General features: G+C 53.8%; 1 protein-coding gene across 1 annotated transcript in view; it reads right to left on the reverse strand.

The window, feature by feature from the left end:
• The window catches only part of BTBD16 (BTB domain containing 16), a 29,508-nt gene extending 17,178 nt beyond the window's left edge, over nucleotides 1-12,330 (reverse strand). The window contains exons 1-6 of the mRNA XM_090279444.1: nucleotides 12,315-12,330; nucleotides 11,815-11,949; nucleotides 8,483-8,572; nucleotides 6,542-6,656; nucleotides 5,764-5,833; nucleotides 4,484-4,614 (exon numbers count right to left, since the gene is read on the reverse strand). Of these exons, the coding sequence (XP_090135570.1) occupies nucleotides 4,484-4,614; nucleotides 5,764-5,833; nucleotides 6,542-6,656; nucleotides 8,483-8,572; nucleotides 11,815-11,949; nucleotides 12,315-12,330 (557 nt within the window). The remainder of the gene's footprint in view (nucleotides 1-4,483; nucleotides 4,615-5,763; nucleotides 5,834-6,541; nucleotides 6,657-8,482; nucleotides 8,573-11,814; nucleotides 11,950-12,314) is intronic.
• Nucleotides 12,331-13,100: the final 770 nt, after the last annotated feature.

Raw genomic sequence — 13,100 nt, forward strand, 5'->3', positions numbered from 1 at the left:
AACAAGGATGCTCACTGCAGCATTGACTGTTGTAGCAAAAAAAAAAGAAGCCAAAGAAAATAAAACAAAGGGCTGTTAGGAAGGGAATGAAAAAACTCCTGTCTATTCATTCACTGGAACCCTGTACAGTGATTAAATTAACAATGCTAATTAGATACGTAAGCACCAACACGGAGAGAACACAGCACATGATGCTCGTGAATAAAGTTGAGTTGTGGAGCATTACAGTCCCTACGAGAGCATTTATTCGAAGTTTAAACCTTGGCAGAACAATACGATGCACTACTTGCGGGGGCATGTAGATGTGGTAAGACTATAAGTTCACGGACTGGGCTCACACAAGACCCCAACAGCGGTCTGTCTACAGGGAGGGAGGGAGGCCGGGAGGAAGGGCAAGGAGTGGGGCTGGGAGGGGGCATCGGGACTTCTCCATTGGTGGCGTTCCATTTTCTAACTTATAACAAAATGTTACCCTTTGTTCATTCGGAAGGTGGGTCCCATTGGCTTTTTTATTTATTTATTTATTTTTAATAATCTATTTATTTGCTTATTTATTTATTTACTTTTAGAGAGAGGGGAAAGGAGAAAGGGAGGGAGAGAAACATCACTGTGTGGGTGCCTCTCACGCGCCCCCAACTGGGGACCTGACGTGCAACCGAGTCATGTGCCCTGACTGGGAATCGAACCTGTGACACTTGGCTTGCAGGCCGACACTCAATCCACTGAGCCACAGCAGCCAGGGCCCCCATTGGCTTTTGTATTACCCTCCTACTTCTGTAAATTTCTTTTTCCAATAAAAAACAACAACAACATTAATATCCTTATTGATCTTGACCATCCATCAGGCAAAAGGGAGGCTGGAGCACAGCACACCAGTAGGCTGGTCATCACGACGGATTGTGAGGCCACTCAGACATGGATTCAAATCTCAGCTGTCAGGCTGAAGGGCCTTGAGCCTGTCCTTCCTTTCCTATCATCTCCAGTGCACGGGTCAAAATGTCTGTAACAGAGTCCCCTCTCTGGGCCGCTGTGGGGGTTAGCCCCGATAGCCCACTCAAGGGCCCTGCATTGCACAAATGCTCAGTAACTGGTAGGTACTGTTGTGACTCACCAGAGAAGCAGCAGCTTCAGGAACCATGACTTTGGAGAGGGTGGCCCACGGGGGTTCCAGATGCTAGTGGACAAGCTCTGGGACAGGCATCCCTAGAGGACAGAGGGGCTTTTCCTAGGGAATTCCTGAGCCCTCAAGACTCCACCCTAGACAGGAAGTCAGGGAGAGGTGGAAACACGGAGGGACATGGCTCTCCCTGGCTGCAGGGCAGCCTTTCATGGGCAGGACCTAGATAGGCCTCTGGGTTCTCCACCCTCTTAGGTCTACAAGGATCTCTGCTTCCAGAAAATCAGCCTTGAAATTAAGTTTTGGTGATGTCAGCACTACAACAGGGTAACCTAGTGGCGACCTCTAAGAGGAATATTAACTGGAAATCAAAGGGCCAGGCCAATGAATGAAAACCAGAGGCGCAGGAGGTCAGGAAAACTGTGGGTATGATCCCAGGTTATTGACATGTTGGAAAGCAAAGGACGATGGGGTCAAAGGGACTTCAGAAGGATAAGGAGAATGGCCCAGACACTGAAGCATCGGCTGAGAAATGGATGGTGTTCCAATAACACTTAGAGACCCAAACACCGTGACCACAGCAGGGGACATGGGCCGATGGGCGCTCCATCCCTGCCCTGAGGGAGGGTGACATTCCCGCCCAGCCTGTGTGGGGCCACAGGACTTCCCAGGACACCCCAGTCCTGGCTGAGTTGGTTGCTGGGAACCCCTGGCCTCTGTAACAAACGAGGTGATTTTATGGTGACCGGGGTGGGAGCTTGGACCTTGAAGCTTGGGCTGGAGTCCAGGCTGGCCTTGCATTGTCTCTCTTATCTATGGACAATAGTTTTGCCTACTGCACTGGGTTGTGGGGACTGAGAGGGACAGTGGCCATGGCACAGTGCACACCCAAAAATGGTCAGTAGAAGTTATCTCATCCAAAAGTTTCTTCTTAATAACGTGCGGTCCGTGGAGCCTAAGCCTGGGTAAATTTCTAACTGTCACCAGGTACCCAGTGTGGCCCAAGCCCCCTCTTCCTGTGCCCTCTGCACCCCACCTCCTCCAGCTTTAAAGCAGGTGGCCCCTGGACATCAATTGGGCAAGGAGAGTTTCCTTTGGAAGATGTGAGTCAGGCAGCTGGGGGCCTGGTCACTCCAGGCACATGGCTGGTGACGTGCCCCATCCACGCAGCACGCTCCCCTCCTTGTACCCAGAGTGCCCCGGACGATTTGTGCAGACAGCTCCCAGGAGGGGCTGGCTGGGGGGTGGGGTGGGGGTGGGGCAGCATCCGTCACGCTTTCTCAAACGTGTGAGTCTAGACACTTGGCACGTCATGTTCTTGATTTCTTTTCCTGCCCAGTACGTGTTTTCTAACGCCTGTGCCATCACTCATGTCCTGGCTGTGGTCAGACCTTTCTTTCCCCTTTTTCTTGGTTAAGTGCTACCCGGGCGGGGCAGCTGAGTCCTTCCAAGGCGGGGCAGTGTTATGGAAAATCTAAGGGATGCTGTGTTTACCTTCGTTTCACCAGCTGCACAACTTCTGCTCCCCTGGAGGGCGGCCGTGTGCCCTCGTGGGGAAAAGCCGGGAAGCAAGGTGGAATGGCGCGGGGGCTGCTCCTGGGACCCCGGCTCCTGACATCTCTAGGTCCTTCCGTTTCCCTCGACACCGTAATGCTGTTCTCCCAGCCTCATTTCTCCACACACTGCGAGCTCCTCAGTGAATCTGAACGAACCGTGGAGTAAATCTCTCTGCATCTAATTTCAGAAATCAGAATGCCTTCTACCACAGGAGCATGAGCAAACGCCCGTTTTCTAGTGTACCACTAACGTCTCTAGTAGAACTGAGTTCTCCCTTTGGAAAGCCACCCAAAGGGAATACAGTCTTGGTAACTTGGCAGCGCGTATCAAAAATCCTTTAAATAGCCCCGGAGTGGTCTATATAGGCAAAGACATGCGATACGTGAACCTAAATTTGAGCTGCATTGGAGGAGAAAAATACTAGAAAGGACAGTGCCGGGTCAATGGAGTGAAGGTATTACTTCAATGTTAAGTTTCCTGCAGTTGATAACTGCCTTGTGATTATATTTGAAAATATTCTTTTTACTAGAAAATGAACGCAGACGCATTTAGGGCTAAGGGAACTCGGTGTGTATGGCTTGCCCTCAAGGTATCAGGAAAACACACGTGTCTATCGATGCAGACAGGGCAGAGACTGAACAGGGTTGCAGGCATAAGAGATGTTCTTCATACTCTTCCTGTAATTTTGGTTTGAAATTATTTCCAACTAAAATATCTTAAAAATACCAATAAAAACAAAGAGAAACTCCTTTGAACTGAATAATTTCACTTCTAGGAATTTAATGTAATGTCACCTGGGTGCTATTTATATTGTAAAGCAGTGAAAATAACCAAGGAGGCTAAGCCTCTGGGAAGGGTTCCGTGAGTCAGTTGGAGAGTGAGGACGGGGGCATTTCGGGTGGGAGGGGCACACTCAGGGTCCCTGTGGGCTGCCAGGAGCACTAGGAGCTGGGGTGGGGGTGGGCGTGGGGTGGGGAAGGGCTGTGTCTCAGGAAGGCCCAGTGGCTGCTGAGTGGTGAGATGGGGGCAGGGGTGGGGATTTCCAGATCAGGAGGGCCAATGGCTCTTGGGCTGGTGACATGATGGGAATAGGGTCAAGAGCAGATGCAAGAGCCCAAGTTGAAGGTTCCTGTGGGTCTAGATGAGACACCTGGAGGTCTGGCCTCCTGCTGCTGGGGCGCATGGAGAGGGGCGCATGGAGAGGGGCCCGTAGTGGCGCGCTGGGCCCGGGAGTAGGACTCACTGCACGCGGGGAGTGAGGGCGAAGTGCTGTCCCAAAGGGAACCCTGGGGTCGGGGCACCAAGAGTTGGGTTGTAGCCTAAACTGTCAGAGAGGTCACACAGTTGGCTGTCTGTGCAGGAGAGGAGTCAGGGCTGGGGACAGACACTGATTAGGGTGAGAGCTTTTCTTTTCCTTTTCCTGCTTTTCCCTGTGCTCTGAATTTTCCACAATGAATGTATATTGGTGTTGGCAGGATTAAAAAAATTACTCAGGTAAGGAATTAATTACCAGGTGGGTAATGAGACAGTGGGTGCCCAGAGGGTCCTTAGCCGGGTGAATAGCATGAAGGGGACCCCCACGCACAGTACCCCACATTTCAGCCCCCACTGGCTGCCCAGGAGGACGAGAAGTTTGGGGTGGAGGTGGCTGCCACGGAGCATGGCCAGTAGGGGTGCGTGTGCTGTCCTCTCTGGAGCATCTCCCTCCCCCCACTCCAGCGCGGCTCCCCAAGGCACGCGCGCGCGCGCACACACACACACATACACACGCGCACACACGCACACACACGCCCCGGAACCAGCTCTGACCTGGGAGACATCAGCACTTTTTGGAGCAGCTCCTTTGGGATTTTCCGGAGGTGGATCTCCTTCCCCACCTCAGGGACGAAGTTCATTTCCAGCCACTTCTCGCAGGCGGTGGTGAGCAGTTCCTCCTTGTACTGAGAAGGCAAGAAAAGCCAAGACACACATGAAGGAATCCCTGAGCTCTCAGCGCCCTCTGCTGGGCAGCGACGAGGCTACAACTGTGCACTGCAGTGTCCGGTCCCAGACGTGCCCAAACATTTTCTTCAAAATAATTAACCGTGAGGTCTGTTCGTTATCATCCCTATTTTACCGATGGAGAAACGGAGGCTCCCAGGTTCCTGATCTTGCGTGTGGTCACAGGAATAAGAGCAGAGCCAGGGGAAAAACTCCAGCCCGCCCACAGGGCCTGCGCACTGAACTCTCTGGATTGTCAGTGACCCATCATGGAGGTCCCCCGGGGCCGACCCCGGGTGGCATTCTAAAGCTACTCGTGAGCACAGACCCTAAAACGAACGTCCAGAGAAAGTAGCAAAGGTGTCGCGGGACCAGGGACCTTGGCAGGGTCTCACTACATTTTGCATGTCTTCAGGGCTCTGCTCCCTCCCAGACCAAAGAGCGCCTGAGCAATACTGACCAAAATGCACAGCCTCACCCACCAAGTGGCTTTCTAGTTAGGGAGGGAGTAACGGTGAGGGAAATGAGTTATCTTTGACAAAATAGCCATTCAGACATTTCTAGATGCTATTATAAGAGCACCGGGATACGCCCACGGCGTGTGAACGGAGCATTATGGCCAAACATGTCTGTTTCAGCGTGAGCAGCCTCACGGAGGGAGGCTGGAGCCAGGAGGCCTGGGGTTCAGACCCAGCACAGCCACTGAGGCACACGGTCACCCTGGCCAGCTTGCTGTCTTCCTTGGCTCTCCACTTTCTGGGAGCACATCCTTTATTCCCAATGCGGATCGGGCCCAGGTGGGACAAATTCCAATCGACTCCAACAAGAATCTCCTGGAAGGCTATTGGCTGTTTTGGTGAGAAAAGGCTGTGCTATCCATGCCCCCCCCCCCCACAAGATCAAAGCTTTTCTACTTTGGGGGTATTAAAATATCCTTTTCAAAATAAAATGGATTTTTGAAACTGCTCACTTAGCCAAATAAAAGGTTGGCTCCCTTCAGTGGGTGCCTTTGGGTAGATACGTTAGAGTAGGGCCTGGTGCGTGACCCAGAGTCTGGGTACTCTTGCAGGATCCCTAGGAGCTACCTGCCCTGTCCAGATGGTTCTCACCTTGCAGCCGGCCAGGTAGAAGTTACTGACGTTGCTTGGCCTGAGTCCGTGGATCATCATGGCCACGCATCTGCAGAGACAGAACCGCTGTTCCTGAGGCTCCCAGAGGGTCCCATTCAGCCAGCTCCAGGATGGCGGCAGAGCCCTTCCCCGACGAAGAAGCCTCGCTGGAGGGATATGGACGTTTGGCTACGGGATCCCAGGTGGGCCAGTGGGATCCGAAGGCCAAGGGGAAAGGCTGGGTCCCAAAGGGGGCCGCTGGACTGATGGCCACTTTTGACTCTGATCTTTGAATTTTTCTCTTTCCCATAAGATCTGCAATGACCATGTGTAACATTTGTAAAAATAATATTTACATGAAAAAACAAGGCTCTATTGGAAATGAGTAAGAAAAATGAGCCCTATCAGTGAAGGGAAAAGTCAGCTTGTCTTCAAACGACCAGTGTTTGTGTGTGTGTGTAAGTGGAGAGAGACTGTTTGTAGCCAAAGAAGAACGCAGGTGGAATTGATAAGCAAGGCCTGAGCTCTCGTGCGAAGTCACTCTGCACACCTGAAAAATATCTCCCAGGTATAGACACCTCTCCATTTGCATTTCATGCCGGTGAGTCAAGAATCCTGGGGAGATGGCTCAGCTGGGGGCTGATAATGTGTTAGGGTACATTGGTGTCTTACTCGGTTCCTTTGCAGGCTCAAAGCCATGCTCTGTGCAAAGGAAGCGCAGATGTCCTAGCCCACGGAAGAGGTCCACTTCCCATCTCTCCGGGGGCTGTCCCCTTACCTTTGAAACAGACTGCTGAACTGGAGAGTGTGAGCGGAGGCCAGCACTCCCAGCACGTCTTCCAAGTTCACCTGCACCTGGCTCAGGTAGAGGTGCTTCAGGGCCGTGGCGAAGGCTGGGGAGGCAGCATCCAAGAGACAGCCATCAGCGTGGGGCCCTGCACCCCACGCCCCTCACTCGTGGGCACCCTCCCTGCTGGGTGCTCCGGTGTCCGCTCGCTGGGCAGCCAGAGACGCCATCAGAGGCAATGTACCTGAGCGGACCTGGCCACCGACTCTACCCGGGTCCCCAGCCTCCCAAAAGGAACAGAGGATGAAGCGGAAAAAACCCTGCTGCAAGAATGCTCCTGTGAGCCTGTCCTCAGCCTGTGCCCCAGGGCTTCTCCCCGGACCGAGGTTCTGTGGCCTTGCAGGGAGGTTACTGCCTAAATACGTGCAGAACGCTGTGTGCATGCAGGCGCGGTGTCTCTGCTGGGAATGACATATAACTTAGAGCAGATCTTCCCTGGAGACTGGGGTCTTCAAAAAGGTTCTGGCCCCCTGGGGGAACCTGGGTAGTTTGGTACTGAGTTGGCCAAAAAGCCCCATTACAGTATGTTTTTTTCCGTACGAGGCTCTAGTAGTGCTTGGTTGTCTTTAACTTCATTCGAAACAATTTTGTTAGATTGCATGGTGACAGCTGTCATATTAACGTGCATTTAAAAAAACTGGTCAAAGTTGGTGAATTTTTGTGCAGCCATTTTAATATTGAAGATGGAAGAAGATACGCAACATTTTTGGCATATTGTGCTTTATTATTTCAAGAAAGGTAAAAATGTGCCTGCAAGCCAAGTGTCGCTGGTTCGATTCCCAGTCAGGGCACATGACTCGGTTGCACGTCAGGTCCCCAGTTGGGGGCGCGCGTGAGAGGCAACCACACAGTGATGTTTCTCTCTCTCTCTCCTTTCCTCTCTCTCTAAAACTAAAATTAAAAAATAAAAACAAATATTTAAAAAATAAAACAATAAAATAAAAAGAAAGGTAAAAATGCAACTGAAACACAAAAGATTTGTGCAGTGTATGGAGAAGGTGCTATGACTGACTGAACGTGTCAAAAGTGGTTTGCGAAGTCTCTTGGGAGTAACGACATTTCGGCCAAATAATCCTTTGCTGTGGGGCTGGCTTACACACTGGAAGATGTTTAGCAGCACCCCTGGTCCCAATTCCCACTAGAAGCCAATAGCAGGAGACAGCTGACATACTCAAAATGCCCAGATCAATAGTTACTGGTGACGATGAAAAGTGGGTCATTTATTCTACAGGAGAACATAATGGACTTTTTGGCCAACCCAACAGTTTAGGACCTGAGCTCTTGTGACCAGGGGCAGAGGGGCTCAGTGTGGCCCAACCTGGGCTTAAGGGATGACTTCCTGATCATAGACCATGACAGCATGTGACATGTCACATTAACAAGAAGTCTGTTTCTAGGTGGTCAGGAGGGGATGGAAAGGGGGTGAGTCAAAGGGAGCCCCCAGTGAAATGATGATTGAGTTTATCCATTCGCTGAGTACAAAAAAAAAAAACAAAAAAAAAGGGAGCCCCCCAAGGGAGGGGCCTTGGAGGGTTAAGGGTGGGCCTGAGAGCTTCCCTGGGCCGTGTGCCCCTGAGGGCATGTTTCCCTCATCTGCTGAGGAGCCCACTATGTGCTCCCTCCTCTGTGTCCCTCGTGCCTCTTTGCCAAGGACGAGCACGTCTCTCCAGCAGCATTTGACCTTCTTGCGTTTCCCCGAGTGGCCCCAGCCTCCCGCCCCGCCCCCCGCACTGCTCAGCTGCTTGTCAGGAGGGAGCATCTGACACCGAACTTGTTTGTTGTGCTTCGTTAATGTTCGTTTGTCTTAGAAGTCGGGGCGGGGAGGCAGTTGTTCAATAGCGTCCCCCAAAAATGAAGACAGGTGTACATTACCGACTTCAGTGACCAGGGGGTCATTGATCTTCAGGGAAATGGTCATCTTCTTTACGAGGGGTCTTTGTTTGTTCTTCCTCGGTGACGGCGCTGGTGAAGGAAATGGGACGAGGATTCAGGGACGTGGCAGCCGTGAAGTGTGCAAGACGCCGTCTCGGGCCCCACCGCCCCGCGCACGCCCGCCGTCTTGGCGTGCCCCTCACTGTATTTTGTTTGTTTGTTTGCTTAGTGGGTGCATTTTTGAAATGAGTATTTACTTGGAAATAGTTGAAGACGGACAAGAAGTTGCACAAATAGGGCAGAGTTCCTGGGTTCCAGCGTCCCCAGGGAGCCACCACCGTGGTCATCAAACCCGGGGGATGAATGCTCACACTGCATTGTGAATATGCACCCCTAGTCCCCCCCTTCTCTCTGCCTTTTGCTCCCCCTCCTCTTGTTAGGCCCCGGGCAGTCTGAGGGCGAGAGCGGGGACTCCGTCCCCTGGGCACTGTGAGTCCCTAGCTCAGACCCGCTTCGAAGCAGGAGCGTGGTGACTACCTGCCGAAGGACAGACGTGGGGCAAGGCCTCCGCCCAGGGGCTCTGGAAACTGCCCCATGGGTCTCCAAACAGATGACCCCCATCACCACAGACTTCTGGGGGGAGGGAAGGGACAGTGCCACTCAGCGCCAGCCTCCCCCATGCACGCAGGGTCACTCTGAAACGTGAGTGACAGGTCCCCAGGGTGTCCCATGACGCTGGCACAGAGCCAAGGCCGCTGCACGTCTCCAAGCCCCTCCTCTGGCCTCCTGCTCGCTGGGCCCCCAACCTGCCTCCTCGCAGTTTGTTCCCCAGGGCGGTTGTGGGGCTCCCACCCTCCCCCATCAGGGGCCCCCCTGGCCCTTATGTTAGGTAGCTCCCCACCCGCCTTCCCCCAGATAGGCTTCATTTCTCCTCCTGGACTAGCCACCCGCTGTCACCACCACCTGCTCTGACACCCCCTGTTGGTTCATTATCTGTTAGGCAGGCACGTTGGGTGGCTTACCCATGACTCCATCCCTAAGACCCGGCACAGCCTTGCACGCAGGTGCTCAGTAAATACCAGTTGAGCGACTGGAATGAATGGATTCCATCCCCAGCACCCCAAGCCTAGTGAGCTCAAGGTTCTAGGTCATGATAAAGGACAGGAGTCAGGAGCCAAAAAATATATCACACTTTCCAACTACAGAGACTGTGGGGAAAGGAAAAAGAAAACAAAGATCTGTTCTCCTCAGGCAGCAAGGCCACCACGCCTTCCCTCACCACGCTCACAGCACGCTCTCTCTCATTCGGCAAATCCTCAAGAGCACCTACTAAGTGCTGGGCCTTGCTCCTGGCTCCGGCTCACTTTCCGCTCCCGGGTTTCTGCACAGCCTCCCCCACGCATGCTCCACACTCTCCTTCACCCCCATCGGGGGCAGTAAGTGAGATGATGCATTGAGTGCCTGACGCACAGTAGGCCCTCAGGAGGAGGTGGTGAGTATCGCTCCGCCTCGCACTGCTGACCACGCTGTGTCATCACCATGACTGATTAAGCTCCTAGCACAGTGCCTGGCGTAAGTGAAGCTCTCAGTATTGGTGGAGGGGAGGGAGGTATTGATATGAGCTGGGGCCGGGTCCCAGACGTCCCCGCCGCTGACTCCAGGGGGCAACACACAGTCTCCAGGGCACAGAAGCAAAAACGGTGAGGTTTGTTTCCAACTGTCATTGCGAGACACATTCTGCTTCTAAAGGCACTCAAAAGCTCCCTGGCAGGTGCGGCTCAGAGGGTTGGAGCGTCATCCCCTAAACCTAAAGGTCACCAGTTCGATTTCCAGTCAAAGCGCATGCCTAGGTTGTGGGTTCGGTTCCCAGTCGGAGCACATATGGGAGGCAACCAATCTGAGTTTTGTTCTCACATCAATATTCTCTCTCTCTCTCCCTCCCTTCCTTCCTCTCTCTCTAAAATCCTTGGCTGAGAATTAAAAAAAATAATAATAACAAAACAAGGGCACACAAAGGCCGTGACTACCCACTGAAAACCGTGGAGACTCAGGTCCTGGGCCTGGTGCCGTTGCTGGCGATTGGCAGAGGGGGCGTTGGGGCGGGGGACCCTGGGAAGTCATGACAGTCCTGGCACTGGGGTTTCATCTCTGCACCTCCCCTGACAGCTCCCAGTCAGGTGCAGCCTCTAGCAGGGGTTTGGATTAGAGGGCCACCTCTTGTCTGTTAAGTGAGGCCGTCCCCAACGTGTTGAAGACCACACTGTGAATAAATCCGTTGTTCCTTCCAAAGGCTCCCGCTTTTCAGTGTGCTCAATGTCTGGGTCCCCATGGCCTTTCACTGGGTGCCTAGCAAGAGCTCTGCTCTGACCTGGGCACAGGGGACGTGGAAGGAAGGGCTCCGTCCCACCCTTGAAGACTCTGGCACAAAGGCTGAGCAGAGCAAAGAGGACCCTGAGTGGGCGTGAGTGTGGGAAGGCCACCGCCCGCTCAGCCCCCGGCTGCCGGGAAGGGCTGAGTCACCGGCGTGTGGCCCGGCAGATTCCGGCAGGCAGCCGGGCCCCCCGTCCAGGTTCAAGGCAGGCCAGTGACCGGGGGCTCCAGCAGCCTGTCTGGCTCCGGAATAACAGGGCTTTGCTGCCACGTCCTGGAAATGTAATCCCTTCCCGGCTGGCACGCCGGCTGGCCTTGGAGGCCTTCTCGGCACCTGCTTTGCTTACGAGGCGTCCTGCAGTGACGCCACCTTGATTACCCCGAGGCCAGCAAGGCTGCCAGAAGGGGAGGCTGGGGAGTATTAGGATTAAACAAGGAGAAAAGGGAAGAAGTGACCTAAATACTTTTCGAAATGAGGTGGAGTTAAGAAAAATGAAAGGAAAACAAAGGAAAAGGAAAATCCACGTACGCGTGTCAACTCCTGACCGTAACGCTCAGGGCCCAGCCAGCCCCAGATGGCAGCACCGTGCCTCCCTCCCAGAAAGCCCATCAGAACACTCCTCTCAGGGGAGGAGCTGGAGCCTCCATCTTCGCTGGCTGGGTGACATTGTGTTCTTCGGAGACTAATCAGACATTGCTGAGTGCTCACTGCGTCCCGGGCTCTGTCCCGAAACTTCACGGTACTACCCCGTCTAGTCTGCAACGCAACATAGTAAGACCTGTTGCCCCACTCTATGGAGGAGGAGACTGAGGTTAAACCCCGCGATGCGGATATACCACAGGCCTTGCTCTTAACGGCCAGAGAAACCACGGTCCCAAAACAGACGGACAACCAGACGCTGAGCTGGAGTCTCTCACACCAGATGGCGAGGGAGGCCCCCGCTGGCGCCGTGAGAAAGTACCTTGCAGAAGCCGCTCCATTTCCTTCCTGGAGCCGCCTCCCAGGGCCACGAGGTAGAGCTTGGTCAAGGTCTTGGACTGAAAAAGCTGGGGCAGGTGGAGCTCCCATCTGAAGCCCAGGCACTCGAGAGTCACGGCTGCGGAGGAAACACAGCGCTGAGCAAACGCATCGTAACGTGCCCACCCGAGGACGCGTCTGCTCCTGCCACGCGCCCCTCCGTCCAACCACAGCATTGAGCAGACCAGTGGGCAGGGCTCTTCGCTAGGCCTTTCAGGAGCACGGTGACAAAGAGGACAGTCGGGGCCCCAGGGAGCTTCCTGGCCCCCCGGGGGGATACGATAGGCAGGCTCATGAGGTGACATAGGAAGCGATGACCATCCAAGAAGGTGGCCGACCACGAGCTGTGGGACTTCCGAGGTTCACGGGCTCACCTCCAGCTTGGGGAACCGGAAAAGGCTTCGTGGGGCAGGGATGCTGGTGGGACACTTTGGGGGGCCTCACCTTGCCATCGCCTCATTATAGGGCTTCTCAGCCTCGGCTCTGTTCATATTTGGGGCCAGACAAGTCTCTGCAGTGGGGCGGCCCTGGGCACTGAAGGATGCTTAGCGGTATCCCCAGACTGTGCCCACTGGATGCCAGCAGTGGGTGTGACAACTGAAACTGCCTCCAGACATTGCCACGTGTCTCTGGGCAAGCAAAAGCAGCACCCAGGGTCCTGCAGAAAACTCTTGATACTAAGTATTGGTGCCTAATTATTACTCACCTGAAAGGCAACAGCCAAGGGCATGCAATATAGAAAAAGGCCCATCACCAGGGGGCAGCGCTCACATGGGCCTCACTTTCCTCAAGGGAATGGGGACGGTCAGAAGGGCGGGCCACAGACTGTAAAGGGGGAGTCTCACCCCTGGGCAGTACAGACAGTTAAAAGAAGAGACTCTGATAGGGCAGGTAAGGGGTTCAAGGCTGCCAGGCCAGGTGAGGCACAAGAAGCTGCAGGTAAGTACGCTCAGCAGCACGGACCTCTGTTAGCACAGAGCTGGGGGAAAGGGGTGGTGCTTGGATGGTCCCCCCAACACCCTAAATCTCAGTGCCAGACAGGACCTTGAGAGCCCCTTGTTCCACCTACTTATTTCTTGGTTTTGTTGTGGTTTTGACTGCGTGACCTTGGGTACCTAGTTCATCTTCTGTTATTATTACACTCCATTCACCAGACCTATGACACTGTTTGGTGCTGGGGCTAGAACCTGGCTTTGTGTCTCAAGTTTCGGATTGCTTCAGTTGGCGGCC

This window comes from Furipterus horrens, unplaced genomic scaffold (assembly GCF_987537825.1).
Source record: "Furipterus horrens unplaced genomic scaffold, mFurHor1.1.pri manual_scaffold_5, whole genome shotgun sequence".
NCBI lineage: Eukaryota > Metazoa > Chordata > Mammalia > Chiroptera > Furipteridae > Furipterus > Furipterus horrens.